This window comes from Somniosus microcephalus, chromosome 29 (genome assembly GCF_052327205.1).
Source record: "Somniosus microcephalus isolate GS21.2 chromosome 29, FLI_Smic_1.0, whole genome shotgun sequence".
Classification (NCBI taxonomy): Eukaryota; Metazoa; Chordata; class Chondrichthyes; order Squaliformes; family Somniosidae; genus Somniosus; species Somniosus microcephalus.
The window spans coordinates 129403-148384 of record NC_141015.1 but is presented as its reverse complement, the minus strand read 5'-3'; the positions used below and the strand labels follow the sequence as shown (position 1 = coordinate 148384).

Sequence of the window (18982 nt, the reverse complement as noted above, 5' to 3'; positions counted from 1 at the left end):
CTCCGGTTTCCTCCCACAGTCCAAAGATGTGCAGGTTAGGTTGATTGGCTATGATGAAATTGACCCTTAGTGTTAGGGGGATTAAATACGTGGGGTTACGGGGATAGGGTGGGATATGTGTTGGTGTAGGGGTTACGGGGATCGGGTGGGATATGTGTCGGTGCAGGCTCGATGGGCCGAAATGGCCTCTATCTGCACTGTGAGGTTTCTGTGATTCTGTGATTCTGTGATACATGCTTCAAGACGGCTACCATTATTCCTGTGCCAAAACAAACGGCTGTGACGTGCCTGAACGACTATCGACCTGTCGCACTCACACCCATCATAATGAAGTGTTTCGAGAGACTGGTCTTAGCCCACATCAAAGCCAGTGTACCTGCCTCCCTTGACCAACACCAGTTTGCCGATCGTGCAAACAGATCAATGGAGGATGCAATCACAACTGCTCTACACTCGGCACTGAATCACCTAGATGGTAAGAAACCTACTTCAGAATGCTGTTCATAGACTACAGCTCAGCATTCAACACTATCGTCCCCAACAAGCTGGCCACCAAACTCCAAACTCTTGGCCTGAACACTTCCCTCTGCAACTGGACCCTGGACTTCCTAACAAACAGACCCCAGTCTGTCAAATTAGGTAACCACACCTCCCCCCCCCCGACCCTGAACACGGGGGCCCCACAAGGATGTGTGCTGAGCCCCCTCCTCTACTCCCTCTTCACCCACGACTGTGTGGCTGTTAATGGTTCCAACACCATCATCAAGTTTGCAGATGACACCACGGTAGTAGGCCAGATCACCAACAACGACGAGTCAGCCTACAGGGAGGAGGTCCAGCATCTCGTGAAGTGGTGCGGCGATAACAACCTGGCCCTTAACACCAAGAAAACAAAAGAAATCATTGTGGACTTCAGGAAGTCCAAAGGTGGAAGTCACACCCCCATCCATATCAATGGGGCTGTGGTGGAAAGGGTGGACAGCTTTAAGTTCCTCGGAGTCCACATCACGGAAGACCTCTCCTGGTCCCTTAACACCTCCTCTCTGGTGAAGAAGGCCCAGCAGCGCCTATATTTCCTAAGGAGGCTGAAGGGATGTAATCTGTCACCCCTGATCCTCTCTAACTTTTACCGCTGCACTATAGAGTGCATCCTGACAAACTGCATCACAGTATGGCATGGCAGCTGTAGCTACTATGCCCGGAAAGCCCTGCAGCGGGTAGTCAAAACTGCCCAATGCATTACCGGCACCCGGCTACCGACCATAGAGCACATATACCAGAAACGCTGTCTACGGAGGTCATGGTCCATCATCAAAGACCCTACCCACTGCAGCCACAGTCTGTTCGCCCTCCTGCCATCTGGGAGATGCGACAGATGCATTCGCACCCGTACGACCAGATTTAGGAACAGCTTCTTTCCCAGGGCTGTCATCCTACTGAACTCCAGAAATAAACTCTAAATCCTGCACATCTGCCAATGCACTTTATTATGGTTATATTTATGTTAATATACTACAAGCCAAATGTATGTTGAATGTTTAAATGTCTTAATCCAAATGCACACTCTCGGGAGCCGCAAGCCTACATTTCGTTGTACTGCACTTGTGCACTAACAATGACAATAAAAGTTGATTTGATTTGAATTGATTTTTGACATGGAGTGCATCCATTCTGATTAGTCACACCGCACCACAATTCACCAGTCGCCTGCAGAACAAGCCCTGCTTTAACAGGTCAGATTATCAATAAAATATAATATCAGAAAGAGATTTAAGATAATTTTCGGGTTCGGTGCTATTAATATAAAATATATTAAAGATGTGCGAGTTCGGTTGATTGGCTATGATAAATTGACCCTTAGTGTTAGGGGGATTAAATACGTGGGGTTACGGGGATAGGGTGGGATATGTGTTGGTGTAGGGGTTACGGGGATCGGGTGGGATATGTGTCGGTGCAGGCTCGATGGGCCGAAATGGCCTCTATCTGCACTGTGGGGTTTCTGTGATTTCTGTGATATGTTCCGCCGTGGGACTGTAGGAAATGGAGTATGAAATGGGATTCATTTCGAGTGCTGTAAACTCTTCAGCACTTTCTATGATATAACTAATTTAACAATTAGAGTGAGTGGGTATTTCACCGCGTTCGTCAGCTCCTCTCTGAATTTAGACTGGGTCAGGACATAAATACATGTATTTGTGCAGCAGTTCAACATCTGAAACATTCTGGTTGTGGATATTGTGATATAAACAGTGGTAGCGCCTGAGACAATAAAATGTTTTGCAATTTGCCGATATATGTAAAATAGCACACCAGGCATCCATAACAATATAAAACTGCCGGATATACTGAAGAGTAAAATGATGGATTTCCTTCGGTTTTCCATCTCTTGGTCCTTGTGATTCTCTCCATTGCTTTTGCCCCGAAGTCCCCTGCGGACTCTACTGGACACTAAAATACGTCTGACCGTCAGAGCATTCAGCACTAATATCAGAAAGAACGGGACACAAGGGGTTAAAATGATTTGAGAAGACTCAAATGCTCTCCATGCGGGTGAAGTAAGGAAGCTGGGTTTATTGTTACAGTGCCAGGGAATGTTCTGGTTTATATATAAAGGCTCGAATGCAAAAAACCACGGTACACTCCTTAAACAGCTCAGCACACTCACTGTTCCGATAGCCATAGCCGCAGTTTTCTCGGTGCAATACTTTGTTTTCATCTTCTGACAACAAATTGCCACAAATCGATCAAAGGTGAAAGCGACTGTGAACCAGACAGAAACATCAGTGGCGGCAAACCTCAGGAATATAATAAGGCTACACAGGGGAGTAATGTGCAGGAAAGAATCTGGGAAATAAACTGCACCAATCCAGCCCAAAATGGGATCAGAGATGACGACCAGGAGATCGGCAACTGCCATTCCCACCAGGTAGTGAGTAATACATTTGGAGAGATCGCACTTTCCTCGGGATAGGATCACAATCGCCACCAAGTTAACTGTAAGAGAGAGAAAAAGGAAGCAGAGAAATTACTGGTCATACCTGGGGCCAAAGCAACAGTTTGTCAGGATCTAGGCTGAAATGTCAGGCTTCGATGCTGCATCTAACGGTGGAAACTGATTATTTACAGAATCAAAGAGCACAATAGGGGGTCAATCGCTTCATTTTGGCCATGCGGGTCTCTGAAATGGCAACCCAGTTAGTCCCAATACAGTGCGCTTTACCCACAATCATCCAAGTTTCTTTTCCTTTTAAAGTCGAGATGCCATTTCCTTTTGAATGTTACTATTGAATCTGCTTCCAGCACCCTTTCAGGCAGTGCATTCCAGATCATAACAACTCCCTGAGTAAAAAAAATTCCTCTCAGCTCTCCGCTTGAATTGTTGCCAATAATTTTATTTTTCATTCTTTGCTTACAGACCCTCTTTCCAGTGGAAACGGTTTCTCCCCATTTAGTCTCTCAATCTCTATCAAGAAAGGGTGTAAGGTCAATTCAAGTAACTACAAGCCGCGCAGTTTAACATCAGTGCTGGGTAATGTTTTAGAAACCATAACCAAGGAATAAAAGTAACACGCACTTGGAGAGGTTTAAGCTAATTAATCACAGCCAACATGGATTAGTAAAAAGGCAGTTTGTGTTTGACTAATCTAACTGAATTTTGTGATGAAGTAACATTGGAGGATTAAAGAAGGGAATGCGATGGATGTTGTCTACATTGATTTTGGACGGCTTTAGACAAAATACAAAATATAAGGCTGGTTAACAAGATTGAGGCCCATGGAATAGGTGGGTCAGCGCTATCTTGGATAAGGAATTGGCTTAAGGATAGAAAACAGCGAATTGTGGTAATTGTTTTTCAGACTGGAGGATGGTAGACAGTGGTGGTCCACAAGGGTCAGTGCTGGCGTCACTCCTTTTTTGATGTATATATATAACTGACCTGGATAATGGAATACAGAGTCGAATTTCTACATTTGCTGAGGACATCAAATTGGGGTGTGCATATCTCCGTAATGCTAGCAGGACATATTGAGAGAGTGGTTTAAAGCATATGAGGATCTGGGGCTTTATAAATAGAGTTATTGAGTAAAATGTGGAGAAGTTATGCTGAAACTTTAAAACGCGCTGGTTAGGCCACAGCTAGAGCATTGTGTCCAGTTCTGGGCACCACACTTTAGGAAGGATATGAAGGCCCTTGAGACGTTGAAGAGGAGATTTACATGAATGTTTCCACGGATGGGGGATCTTAGCTTCAATGTCAGGTTGGAAAAGCTGGATTTGTTTTCATTAGAGCAAAGGAGTTTGACGGGCGATTTGAGAGAGGTGTATAAGATTGTGACGGGTTTTGATAGGTTAGACGGAGAAAGGACGTTGCCACCAGTTGATGGTACAAGGAGTAGGGGGCACAGATTTAAAGCTTTGGGCAAGAGTTACAGGGGATACAACGGCGATTTGAGGAAAAACATTTTTACGCAGCGAGTGGTGATGGCCTGGAATTCCCTGCCGACGGAAGTGGTGGAAGCGGAGAAACTCAATGTTTTCAAGGGGAGACTGGATAGATACTTGAGTGAAATAAGCTTGCAGGGCTACGGGGATAGAGCGGGGAAATGCGACTGACTGTATTGCTCTACAGAGAGCTGGCACGGACTCGATGGGCCAAATGGCCTCCTTCTGTGCCATATGATTCTATGACTCTATGAAAACCACTTGTAATTTACAACACCTTTATTAAATCTCCCTCTAGCCTTCGCTGCTCTGAGGAGAACAAGGATATGAAAAGATTAGAAAAAAAACAAAAAAACAATTAGGAATGCAAAGATATAATAAGAAACTAAATTAACAAGTAAGATAAAAGGAAATAGTAAAGTTTTCTACAGGGACATTGAAGTAAGATATTAAAAATTGGATTTAATAAGGTAAAACAAACCAGGATTAATCTGTAACACCAATATACAAAATGGAGGGAATAGGTTAATTTGTGCTCTGAGTTGAACAATAGAAGTCTGTAAAAATTGTATAAACCCAGATAAGGTTTAAACAGGACTATGGGTTAACTGCGGAGAGATTAAAACTGTCAAAACAACCCCTTAGAAAGAGGGAGAGATATATGGGTTCGGCCACGCGAGTCGACACCTTTGCACTTAAGGGTTTGTTAAGTGTGAAGCTCAATAGGGTTCTATTCTTTTAACTAACTAAAGTGTTTTTGCTCTGTAGAAATAATTCAAGAGAGAGAGACAGAAAGTCTGCGGAGTGCCCGCTTTGGAAAGATCTACTATCTTAGAGAAATACTTAGAAAGACCAAGCCATCTGACAACAGCAAATGGACGATCGTAAAGTAATAAAATTGAGGCCCGGGTTATGAGAAAGTAACAGGACCAACTGATAACGAAATGTGAGATTTGTAAGCGACTGGAAGAATGGAATGTCATGGTTTTATAATTACAATTTAACTATAATTCTGTATATGTTAATAAGCTTATCCCCGCCTTTAGGGCAGGGCCTTAATTTTTGTATAACTGTGAGAACCTCAAGAGATTCGGTGGAGTTGGAGCCTTGTGTTGGGACGCAAGAGCCATAGCGCCCCAGGCCTGAATAAACCGTTGTTACTTCAATTATTGGGTCTGTCTTTCTTACAACAAGCCAGTGTTGTCGACTGTGTATATCACTCAGTCCACACTTTGGGGGCTTACATCAATTGGCGACGAGGATGGGATATGCGTTCTGAACCAGACTCTCGGACAGCGTTAACCTAAGACGGGTGAGTATGTTTTAATTACCACCTGTAAAATTAGGGGTTAATCGCTGGCGAGACGGTGAGTCAGAATCGACGTATAAAAGAACTATAAAAAGAAAGACACCCTTAATTGAAGGCGGTTAAAAAGATAGGGATAAGGTGTTCCCTAAGCCGTATAGCGGCAAACCGACAGGGGCGGAAAACCCCGGGAGGCAGAGAAGTCCTCATTTAGCCGTAGGTAGGCGAACCGACGGGGCGGAAAAACCCCGGGAGGCAGAGAAGTCCTCATTTAGCCGTAGGTAGGCGAACCGACAGGGGCGGAAAAACCCCGGGAGGCAGAGAAGTCCTCATTTAGCCGTAGGTAGGCGAACCGACAGGGGCAGAAAGACCCCTACCCCGGGGAGGCGGGAAATCCTCTTTATCCGTGAGACGGCGAAATCTCAACAATTGAATGAATGGGTGCACCGTGGTGAGTGAATGAGATAAAACCCTGCGGTCATAAGGAGGTGAGAACGGACAAGGGTGAGGTCTGTCCCCAGCACCTAGCCTGAGCCTGAATTAAGAGGACAGTAGTCCCACGTGACGGCCAGGATCAAGTAGGATGCCGGGAGCTACAGACCCCACAGTACCAAAACCTCGGGACTAAAGGGTTGGTGTGTGTCTAACGAAACGAAGTGACTAATAGAAAGCAAGAAACTAATGAAGGTGATGCTATGGGGCGAACAACGTAGCGTACAAACCTAATTCCTCAACATCGTGAATTATGCGTGAAACATAGCAGTTAGTTATGACTAAGAGGGTGGAAGAAGAATCCTCAAGGGACCTGGATTCTATAACCCGACTCCTGGAAAATAAAAAGAAACAGTGCAGAGAGCCAAAGGCTTGGTGGGGAGGAGCTAAAGATAAAGAGGCAACAGATAATGTAAGGAATTGAAACAGAAGGGAGAGATAAAGAAGGAAAAAGATCTAATTTGCAGGCGAACCAATATGAAACCCCAGCAAAAAAACAAAAAACAAAGAGGGATTTGGAAACTAGGGAAAGATGTTGAGTCAGATTTAAAAAGGAAGGAAAAGATAAACTTAAAGCTTTACCAACATGGAAGTTATTAGCATCCGTACCAAGACAAGTAAAACACGAGATTTGCTGAGTGAAAGGAACCTTAGACATATGCTGAAATTACAATTTGTATAAAAATGTGTGAGTGTGGATGTTTTCCTGATTAGGAATGTTTAAGAGGATTCAATATTCCTTTGTCTGAAAATCTGTCCGTTAAGAAAAAGAAATGTCTGCTGTGTGTTGTAGCTCCACCCACTTCTCTGTGTTAAAGTAAAAGCATTTAACCCCTTTGTCTTGTCGGGGATTTTGGAAGTTTAAGAATGTGCACATAAGATTGTGCCCTCAGAATGAAAAAAACCTATTACAATTTAAGTTAAGCTGAAGTGTAAAAACTGAGCAGAGCAACAAAAAGTTTGTTTAATGAAAGATTAAGTTTCAGTCTAAGATCTAACCTTGGAGTTATGAGGTAAATTAACCTATTAAAACCAGACTTTCATTGTGGCCACAGTGAAATTCTGGTTGATGTAAATTGGTGTAGTCCAAATTGAATAAGATAACTCAACTCCGCAAGAATATCCGATAGTGGCAGGTCCCTCTACAATATTTAATTGACTATGGTACTGGAAGCCTTATAGAAGGCGGGACTAGAGTTAAACCTTAGAAAGGTATAGGTAGGGAAGGATGAAGTAGTCTACCTAGGATACATAGTGACACAAGGGAAGAGACAAATGCCCAAAAACAGATGGGAGGGGCATTAGGACTGGCTGCGTGCTTTGATTGCTCGCAAGCTTCTAGGGATGGCAGCAGGAAGGGACCGCGCCAGAGAGGGGAGGGGGATCCGAGGATGTTTGTTGATGCATTGGTAGGGGGCCGACAGTGCAAAATGTTAATAGGCACAGGAGCCACAATCTCATTGACAGACTTACCCTTGCCCCGAACGAAACTTTCAGTTAGTATAGCAGGAATCGGTGGACGAAGAATCAGGGCTTATAAGAGCGAAACAGTCTTACTAGAAATTGGCTATAATAATAATACCTACACAGTTGTGGGTATGCGAGAACACCGAAGGAACAATCCTAGGGATAGATATACTACGAGAAGTAGGAGCTTTAGTCGACCCTAAAGCGAATGAAGTGTACTGGCCCCCAGATTATAAGTCAAACAAACAGGCAGGCCCGGGAAACAAAGTAGAAATGGCCCAGCCTATACAGGATTTGATCAAAGGGGGGTAGCCAAAGGAAAATGTGTAAACCTATATAGATAGTCGGAATGCCTTTGGGGTGGTGTCTGATTACATGATAGCGGGAGTAGGCAGGGATATATGACACCAGGAGAAGACCCGTAAGAGACAAGAATATAATCAAAGAATTAGTAGGAACCTCTCTCCTACCCAAAGAGTCTGTAATAATAAATTAAAGCACACAAGAGGATGGGCAGCTAAACGATCAACTGAGAGAGGGAATCTGACCAATGAAGCCCAAATGTTCATGTTGAATCAAAGTGTGAAACCACAACTGTCTTTCAGTCAGGGATGTTTTTTGGGTTGCGTGAAGTGACGCAATAATGTTTAGCTCCACCTTCAAAAGCCTGCGAAGGAGTTAACCCTTTCCACTGACAGCTGTTTGAGTTCACCAAGTAACAACTTCAGTATTACTGAATAGAATTTAAAGATATTGGACATTATTAAATGTAAATTTCTTAATGTTGAGTTAATATTTCCCCACAGTGATAGAAGGAAAATTAGGATTTGATAAATGGAAGTTATCTTATAAACTAATTGCAGCACCGTCTCAAACGGCCGGGAGACTGCTGGGGAGGCTGTCCTGTTACCCAAAGATAAATCTGGACAGATAGTTAGAGACATGAGGCCAAAGACCAACAGATTATACGGGATCGAGAACAGGATACACGGGACGACCAGAAGGAGGTCTTAGCAATAGATAGCAAAGTGATAGCAGAAATAATACCAGCCAAACCAGGGCTAGCACCCAGATGGTCAGGACCTTATGAAGTATTAATGAATAATGACACATGTGCTCATGTAGATGGGTCTGGAACGGGTAAAGGAAGGTGGAAACACTGGACCCAGTTAAAAATATATAAGAAAGACAATGAGTAAACCAGAGATGGTGCCCTTTTTGACAGAGTGAGGAGTATACTAGAAGATATAAAGAATAGGAAGGGGAGTTACTACATATATCAATGATAGGGCTGTGTATGATGATAATAGGCTGTGTATGATGATGATATTATATGCCATAGTTTGCATCTTCAGGTATGTCTGGGGACAGAGCCACAGAACAAGAAATGAACCAGATGTACAGCATTTTGAACTGATAAAATGGATAAGAGCAGAATAATTCTAACTGGCTGGTGACGACCAGCCCCCTTTTTGTAATTACAGGAACATTGGACGTCCGGAATGAGATGGAGCGACCTCGCCTTGATTCTAGGGATAAATATAAGTATTGCCATTATCGAGGGGGATTAGTAATAAGGAGAACACAGGATGAGGTGTATTCTAGTGTAGCACATAGAGTTACTAAGCTTGCCATTAATATGAGTACTTTTGAGATACAAAACAAACCTGGAACTCCCTGTGGGTAAAACAATTAGAGGATCCACAGGAGGGAAAAATCTATCTTACAAAGATGTAAGAAACGGGGAGTATTGGAAACGACCGGAGCAGGGTATGCGGCCGGGTTAGCAACAGTTAATAGCTTGGACATAGAAGGAGTAAACGAAGGAGTAGAAGAATTACAAGCAAAAATAGAGAAGTTACTAAAACAAGCTACTGGAAATAGCCAGCAATTGACATTGGCAGGGAAACCAAACAATAATGCAATTGTCGGGGGTGGAAGAGATAGTAGCCCCCCATGCAGAAACAATCAATACAATTATTGATAGACTTAATAATGCTTCTCGCCAAACCGATAAGGAACTAATATGTGCCACGTAGGGCTCATGGCTATTGTTGAATGCTCAGCATAACATGAGGCAAATAAATAATGAACAGATCCCTGATTGGATTACTAATAAGGATCTGGAACCTTGGATTGACACAAATAAAAGCCTATGTAAGGAATGTAAAATGGGACAAGTATACCGGGCAGGCGATTGTCTGACCCCATGGACTAAGATGATTGGCTTTGTACTGGCCATCCCACAATTCCCAGAAGGGGGACAACTCCGATACGACGTGATTAATATAGGAGAAGTACAAAGGGAAAGTGGGTTAAATATCATGATGTCCCTACCAAGGTGCTTTGGGAAAGGGATGAAGATAATAAACAGAAGAATGAAACCTAAAGGGGGGTGGTAGTGGACGGGTGCCACCACAAGGGAAGGACATGGGTGTGCACACACCCCCCCACCGAGGGAGACACATCTGAGTACGGATTTACGAAAATTACCAATTGCACCCTCGAGGTTCACCCAAGGGGATACACCGGACCTGGGTAGCATCAAGGAACAATGGGACCTGTTGTGTCACCACAATTGAACAGAAATATGAATATCAAGATATGGCTTATACCATTCCCCAACCAAACTGTTGTTTTGGTCTAAAGATACCTACACAGATAGGAAAACCTGGTCATTTGATAATATGGGACTTACTAAAAAGGGTTGAAACTTATGTCATACCAGAGCCAAAGGCAATTCCTAAGTTAGAGGAAGCTTGGCAGAAGTTACGGCAGGAAACGAAGGAAATTTTAAGTACTATCATAAAATAGAAGAAGGCTTAAAGAAACAACAAAAAGATATTAGTGCAACATTAGAGGAAACTCACCCACTTCCTCATATTTTGACAATTGGGGATCAGGATGGTCGGGGACTTTGGGCGCCTCGGTGGTACAAGGCATAATGATATTCCTCTTGATTGTTATTCTGATATATTGTGTATTTTTATTTCTCCAGTGCCTTTGTGCCAGAATGAGTAAGGCCGAAATTGGTGCGGTGAAAGAAGTAGAGCCTGAGGAGGGGCAGGTAGCGATGTTAAGAATGGACAACTCCCCTGCCTCTCCAAGGCAAATGGTGTAAGACGCGATGGGAAGCGACTGAAATTATGTGGGATTAATTGGGCATGGTAATTAAAGACCGGGCCGGCCAACCGTAAGATGGAGGTGGCAGAAGGAGGGTGGCAGAAGGAGGGTGGTGAATGAGGACTGGTGTGTGATGACAGTCTCGAATTGGCACGTCACACACCCCACGTGGGAATGAGGGACAGGCTTGAGCAGGAAAGCCTCAACCATTAGTGTAGGGTCTAAGGGGCCCCAGGAATGGTTACACCGGACGGAGTGCATAAAGGAAAGCCCACCCTAAAGGAAAGACCACCATAAAGGAAAGACCACCATACCACAAGGGGGGGGAAGTCGGCCTCCAAATTGATAAGATATATATATATACATGTATAACCTAAACTGGTAGAAGGCCAGGGAGTGCACGCTCTGGCAGACACCAGGAAGTGGAAATACATGTTGACCTGTTTGGAGCAATTGTCCAAAGGTCAAAAGGGGGGACTGAAGTAAGATATTAAAAATTGGATTTAATAAGGTAAAACAAACCAGGATTCATCTGTAACACCAATATACAAAATGGAGGGAATAGGTTAATTTGTGCTCTGAGTTGAACAATAGAAGTCTGTAAAAATTGTATAAACCCAGATAAGGTTTAAACAGGACTATGGGTTAACTGCGGAGAGATTAAAACTGTCAAAACAACCCCTTAGAAAGAGGGAGAGATATATGGGTTCGGCCACGCGAGTTGACACCTTTGCACTTAAGGGTTTGTTAAGTGTGAAGCTCAATAGGGTTCTATTCTTTTAACTAACTAAAGTGTTTTTGCTCTGTAGAAATAATTCAAGAGAGAGAGACAGAAAGTCTGCGGAGTGCCCGCTTTGGAAAGATCTACTATCTTAGAGAAATACTTAGAAAGACCAAGCCATCTGACAACAGCAAATGGACGATCGTAAAGTAATAAAATTGAGGCCCGGGTTATGAGAAAGTAACAGGACCAACTGATAACGAAATGTGAGATTTGTAAGCGACTGGAAGAATGGAATGTCATGGTTTTATAATTACAATTTAACTATAATTCTGTATATGCTAATAAGCTTATCCCCGCCTTTAGGGCAGGGCCTTAATTTTTGTATAACTGTGAGAACCTCAAGAGATTCGGTGGAGTTGGAGCCTTGTGTTGGGACGCAAGAGCCATAGCGCCCCAGGCCTGAATAAACCGTTTTTACTTCAATTATTGGGTCTGTCTTTCTTATAACAAGCCAGTGTTGTTGACTGTGTATATCACTCAGTCCACACTTTGGGGGCTTACATCAGACATAAATAACAAAGAGAAATCAGGAGAGGGATAGGGTCATTACGGGATGCAAACGATAAACTCACAGGAAATGACATCGAACTGGCAGAAATATTGAATAATTTATTTGCCACATTATTTACCAGGGAAACTAAACTTCTGGGCTTGAAACTAGAAAAATTAGAACATATAAAGAATTTTAAGGTAGAAAGTGGGGAGATAATTGATAAACGAATCAAACTTAGGGTCGTTAAAAACCCTGGTCCGGAAGTATTGCATCCGTGCATATCAAAAGCAGTTATGGAAGAGCTAGCTGAGGCACTGTTACATATATATCTATATATATAAAATAATTAGAAAAGCGAATAGTGCCAGAGGACTGCTGGCTAGCTAATATGATTCCTATATTTTAAAAAGAGTGATAGAACAAGACCAGTAAAGTATAGACCAATTTGCCTAAAATCGTTGATGGGAAATATAATTGAATCATCACTCAAAGATCCAATAGAAAAACATCCAGAAAATGAAAATTAAAAAAATAGCCAGCAGATATTTCAAAAGGGACAGTCATACTTCACCTACCTTATTGAAGTCTTTGAAGAAGAAACAGAAAGATTAGCTAAGGGTAATGTCGTCAACATAATATATTTGATTTTCAAAATTTCTTCGAAAATTTACCACATAGTAGATTCATGGATAACAAGCTGGCTACTAAATAGAAAGCTGATAGCGTGGGTGGAGGAGAGGTTAAAGCTCGGTACTCAGACTGGCAAAAGGTGGGAAGTGGTGTTCCAAAAGGATCGGCGCTGAATCCACTGTTGTTCATCATTTACATAAACGATTTGGTCTCGAGAATCGGAAGCACAATTTCTAAATTTGCAGACGGCATCAAATTGGGAGTGCCGTTATTATAGATGAGGACTGCGACACAATGCAGGAAGACATTAATAAACTTGGAAAATGGGCGTGTATTTGGCTTATATAATTAAACATAGAGAAGAGTGAGGTGATACAATTGGCAGGACGAATAACGAGGCCACATATTTCCTGGAAACAAGTGTCCAAATGGGGTCGAAGAGCAGAAGTGCCTGACAATACACCTACAGAAATCACTAAATGTAGCGACACAGGTTACTGAGGGCATACCAAAGTAAACAAAGCAATTTAGTTCAATCTAGCGGGATAGAATTGAAAATCAGAGAAGTTACGTTAACATTGTGAATAACCTTGTTTAAGCCACACTTGGAGAACTGTCAAACGTTCTGCTCACCACATTATTAAAAGGATATAGAAGCACTGGAGATGGTGCAATAAAGATTTACTAGAATTATACCAGACCTGAGAAGTTACATCAATCAGGAATGATTGAACAGGATGAGAATCTTTTCTCTAGACAGGAGAAGGCTGAGGGGATGACCTGATAGAGGTATTTAAGATTAAGAAATGGTTAGATACGATAAACCTAGAGAAGATATTTGCGAGGGAGACCAGAACCAGAAGCAATAAGTATTAATAGGGTAGTCACAAAAAATTCGAATAGGGAATTCAGGGGAAACTTCTTCACACAGAAGTGGTTAGAATGTGGGACTCGCTACCACTAGGAGGAGTATAGATGCAATAAACGGGAAGCTAGATAAACATCTGCAGGATAAAGGAATAAAACGATATGTTGTTGGAATTATATGATGAAGGTGGGAGTAGCCGTGTGTGCAGCTTAAACACTGGCATGGATCTCTTGGGGCGAATGGGCTGTTTCTGTGCTGTAAATATTTTGTAATCCTAACTTGTCCACTCTCTCCAGCTAACTGGACCTCTTCGTTCCAGGTACTATTCCAGTAAATCTCCCCTTCACCATCTCTAATGCTTTGACACACTTTGTAAATTATGCGGCCAAGAATTGGACACAATACTGTAGCTGAGGCCTAACAAGTGTTTTATGCATATTTATCATAAATTCCTTGCTTTTGTTCTCTATGCCTCTATGCATGGAGCCGAGGATCTCATATGCTTTTTAGCAGCTATGAGAATTGGTTCTGCCACATTCAAAGATATGTGTATGTGAACCTCTAAGTCTCTCTGTTCCTGCAGCTTTTTAAAATTGTGCCATTTATTTTATATTGCCTGCCGCCATGTTTCCTTGCAAATCATCACTTCACAATTCTCTGCATTAAATTGCACCTGCCACACATCTGCCCATTTCTCCAATCTGTCCATACCCGCCAGAGGTCTGTTACTATCCTTCTCACTGTTTAATACATTTCCAAATATTGTATCATCTACAGACTGTGAAAGCGTGCCCCCTATAGCAAAGCCAGTTCATGAATATCTATTGAAAGGAGCAGTGGTCCAAATACCGACATCTGGCACCCCCCTACAGACTGAAAAACAACCGCTCACCTCTACTCCCTGTTTTCTGTCTCGCAGCCAATGCCCGCTGCCACCGCACCTTTCATGCAGATTTTTTTTTACATAACTGTCAGTAGAGTGAGCGCCGGAGCCACTGGAAGGGCCGAATGTGGGCGCGGAGCGGGGTTTACAGAGAGCAAACCAACGGCTGAAAATCGGAGTTAGGCTCCAGACAGAAAGGACAGGGAGTTAAAGCCGGGAACGTTTGTTGCTCAGGGGTAAGAGAGTCGACAGCGGCTGGCACTAAACGGGAAAGGTCGAGAGCCGCGGCGGTGTGTTTGACGCTTCGCATCAGATGGAAGAGGCAGCTGGAGCGCGAATCCGTGACTGAGATTGGAAGGGAGACAAAGAAAAGGACATGTAGGAGCGGGGGGGGAGTCAGGAGTTGATGGTTAAGGAAGAAATAATCTATCGGTAAAATACGATGCCATCTCTAAATGACTGACCTTATTCTTTAAATTAATTATCTATACTTTTACTTAACAAGCCAGTATAATATACCTAAACAGATGGGGATAAACACACGGGTATTGATATTAACAATAAAACCTCAACCAATCTGAAAACACCCAGTCAGATGTTTAATCATTAATTGTTCCGGAAGTTTCACCGCTTCATTTTATTGAATTATTCACTCAGGCGCTTCCCTCTTTATCTCTCTCACTCCTTCATTCTTTCTCTCTTCTCTCTCTCTCTATCTCTCTCTAACACATTTAATCTCCCTCCTCCCTCTATTTTCCCTTTTTCAGTCGCCCTCTCTATCAGTCTTTGCTTTATCTCTCCGCACACCCACTCTTTTTCTCAATAAATTATTATTCATCTGATTTAATCCGAACATCCTGCGCCTGCACCTGTTCACCATCCCCGTGTTCAATGAACCTTTTCTCAGTGTTAGTTTGTTCAATGTGAAGCCTCTATGAATAGTTTAAAGTTTCTACAGATCACTCCAGTCTCTTCACCTGTACTGTTCACTTCACCAGTTCTGATGCCTGCTATTCGCCCAGACACCAGATGCCAATGCCTTCAGTAGAGAGAATAATCCAGTACAAATGCAAGAATTTATTGACCAAATATCATAAAGATATAAAGCAGTTGCTACAAGACTGAATGTTTAAAAGTTAGGACATAGCATCATTCAGCAATGCATTCAAGCCAGAGAATAATCGAATAACATTGCCAGGGTTGGATGTAATTGAGATTCGTTCTCCTGTAATTATAAATTCCAGCGTTAGATGGCGCGATTGTTAAATTAACAAAACGCCAAAATCATCGCAGATAATTATAATCTCCAGTTCAATATAATAAGTGCTCCTGATTCCAACAGGAGTGCAAACAGATACATCAAAACCGCAAAACATTTCATTTTACAATGAAGCCCAGTGACAGTCAGTGAATCCATCCAGACTGAAGCAGAGAAGGAGATGTGAAGGAGGCAGCAGCAAAGTCAGTTCAGTCGACAGACCTCTGAAGCGTCGTCAGATACACACACGGTGAAATAATATTGCACAAGTGTAATAACCAATAAACACATTGAAATACCAGTTAAACTAAACCATATTATTGGGGAGGGAGGACATTGCACTGCCTGTTTTTACATTGAGACCGTGAGCTCTATCATTATCAATCAATGAAAACACATTCGTTCGAAATATTGAAGGACAGGTTAGCTCCCCGACATGAAACAAATGACAGTTCCTGGTGGTCTGATACCTGCTCTTCACGCAGACACCTGAGTCCAATACATTCAGTACAGAGATTAATGCAATAAAAGTGCCAAAGTTGGAAAAACATAGATTTCCACAGATGTAATCAACTATTACAAGACTGAAGGAGCAGAGACAGGGGATATTCCATCGCACAACTGCTGAAAGAGAATAGGTGGCAGTGTAAAACCTGCAGAATGTAAAACATGACTAAGTGCGACAGCACAGTTAATATCGATTTACACCATTGACGGTAAAGGTAACGCCTTACCAGGAACTCCAACGGCTGAAAGAACTGGATAGAAAATGCGTTCTATCTGAAAGCTTATTGGATAACTCATTTCTGTGAGAAGCAGTGGCTTCTGTTGGAGTGGAACCCACAGCTACGGCGGGCACTCTGAGCTGATCCATTAAATTGGTCCCTGATTTATACAGGGGATAAGTCTCCACTGACACGGTTATACCCCTGATCATTGCTATTACTTACAGTCACTTGAACAAACACATTACATCAGCTCCTTTGACTCCGATGTAAATAATGTGGTGGATACAGCAGAAACATCTCAAAGTCCAGGGCATTATCTTAATCAGACCTCTCATACACGACTGATCCAACAAGAATGAACGGCTTCACTTACAGTAATTGTCATGACCATGTTCACTCCTGCGGATTCATTGATAAATTAAACGGATTTCTCCGCAGTGTAAGCTGAATACAGAGACATGGGCAGAAACGTTTCACTCTGTCCCTGCAGTTTCCCAGTTAAAATGTGGAGTTTCAGTCTCTGACACAGGGACAGTTAAAGGCCATGTTCAGGATTGGAGACTGGAAATGACTGTGGGTGATATTAGGGGGCGGACAATGAACTTGCCCCATTGACATTCCTCTCTCCGCTATTTTACTGCAAATGTTTACCTATTTAATCTACATTGGCTAACGGCTCCAGTGCAATTGGAACTGCGCCACCTCCTGGCACCATTCCTCCAGTGCCAGCCATCCAACTGCTACCTTCCATCAATGTCAACCGATCCTAAAATCGGCTGTCCATGAACAGCCCTCGACTGGCCCTGCTCGCCCATCACCCTCGCCCTCAATGACCCTCATTCGCTCGCAATTCCCCCAAAGCCTTAAATGTATTGTTTTCCCTAGGGTTTAAGTCCAACACGCAGCTCCATCTCTGCAGCATTTCTCTCATCCCTTAACTACCTCTGTTATCAGACTGCATGAATCATAGAATCATAGACTAGTACTGCTCAGAAGGAGGCCATTCGGCCCATCGAGTCTATGACATCTTTGTCGGAGTGCATTCCAGTTGGTCCCAATCCCCCTCTCTTCACCCATATATCTGAATATCTGTCCTTCAATTAGTTATCCAATTCCATTTGAAGGCTCCTATTCAATCTGTATCCACCACACCATTAGACAGTGCATTCCAATTAATAAACACTCATTTCATTAAAACCTTTTTCCTCATGTCGCCTCTGGTTCTTTTGCCAATAACATTACATTTGTGCCATCTCGTTATCGACCCTTCAGCCATTGTAAAATGTTTCTCTTTATTTGCTCTGTCTATACCATTCCTGATTTACGAAAGTCCATCAAATCTCCTCTTAACCATGTCAACTATAAGGAGAAACAACACCAGTTTCTCCAGTATATCCATGTAACTCTAAACCCTCATCCATGGAATTATTCTAGTAAATCTCTTCTGTACTCTCTCCAAATGCTTTACCTCCTTCCTAAAATGTGGTGGAGAGAATTGGTTAGAATGCTTCACTTGGGACGAAATAGTGTGTTATATAGGTTTGGCACAACTTCTTGTCTTTTGTACTCTATGCCTCTCTTTATAAAGCCCTGGATCAAATATGCTTTATTAACTGCTTTCTGAACGTGTCTCTCTGTTATTGCACCACCTTTTAAATTGCAACATTTAGTATGTATGGCCTCTCCTCATTCTTCCTACCAAAATATTTCACCGCACGCTTTTCTGAGTTGAATTTCAGCTGCCCGGCCGTCCGCCCATTCCACCAGCATGTGTATTTACTCAAGAAGTCTATTAATATCTTCCTCACTGTTTATGACACATCCCCTTTTGCAGTGCGATTTGCTCGTATTTAACATAGGGAAGGTAGAAGGCATCACGTTTGGCCTCACCAGAAACTCCAAACCCTGGTCTCTGATTCCATTCCCCTTTCTGGCTGATGTCTCCAACTGAATATGACGTTTTGTAACCTCTGATGCCTATTCGTCCCTGATCTGAGTTTCCAAGCTCAATATCCTTTTCATCACCGAAGAGGCCTACGGCAGCCTCATTGATATCGCTGGCCTCTGCCCCTTCCTCAGCCCATCTGCCACTGAAACCATCTGCCATGCACTTTTTATCTCTCGGCCCTCCGTCATATTATCGATGGGTCAAAATTTTCTCTAAACATAATTTGGCAAGACGGCAGTATAAAGAATAATTACATAAGAACATAAGAACATAAGAAATAGGAGCTGGAGTAGGCCAATCAGCCACTCGAGCCTGGTCCACCATTCAATAAGATCATGGCTGATATGATCCTAACCGCCAATCTACTATCACAGAACCATCTTCTGAATCTAACAGAATTAGACACACGAAATAGGAGCAGGATCAGGCTACACGGCCCCTGGGCCCGCTCCGCTACCCACAGGGCCATGACCGATTCAAACCTAGAATCATGTCCAAATTCCTGCCCGCTCCCCGTAACCCTTAATTCCCTTTACTTCTAGGAAACTGTCTATTTCTG

At 42.8% G+C, this 18982-nt stretch overlaps 1 protein-coding gene across 1 annotated transcript; it reads right to left on the bottom strand.

Moving 5' to 3' along the window:
• Positions 1-1860: 1860 nt before the first annotated feature.
• On the bottom strand, positions 1861-16592 carry LOC147098185 (putative G protein-coupled receptor 139). The gene is made up of 2 exons (XM_085969994.1): positions 16482-16592; positions 1861-2994 (listed from the first exon to the last, which is right to left on the bottom strand). The coding sequence occupies exons 1-2, from the start codon at positions 16549-16551 to the stop codon at positions 2093-2095; spliced, it is 972 nt and encodes a 323-aa protein (XP_085826120.1). The 5' UTR covers positions 16552-16592; the 3' UTR covers positions 1861-2092.
• Positions 16593-18982: the final 2390 nt, after the last annotated feature.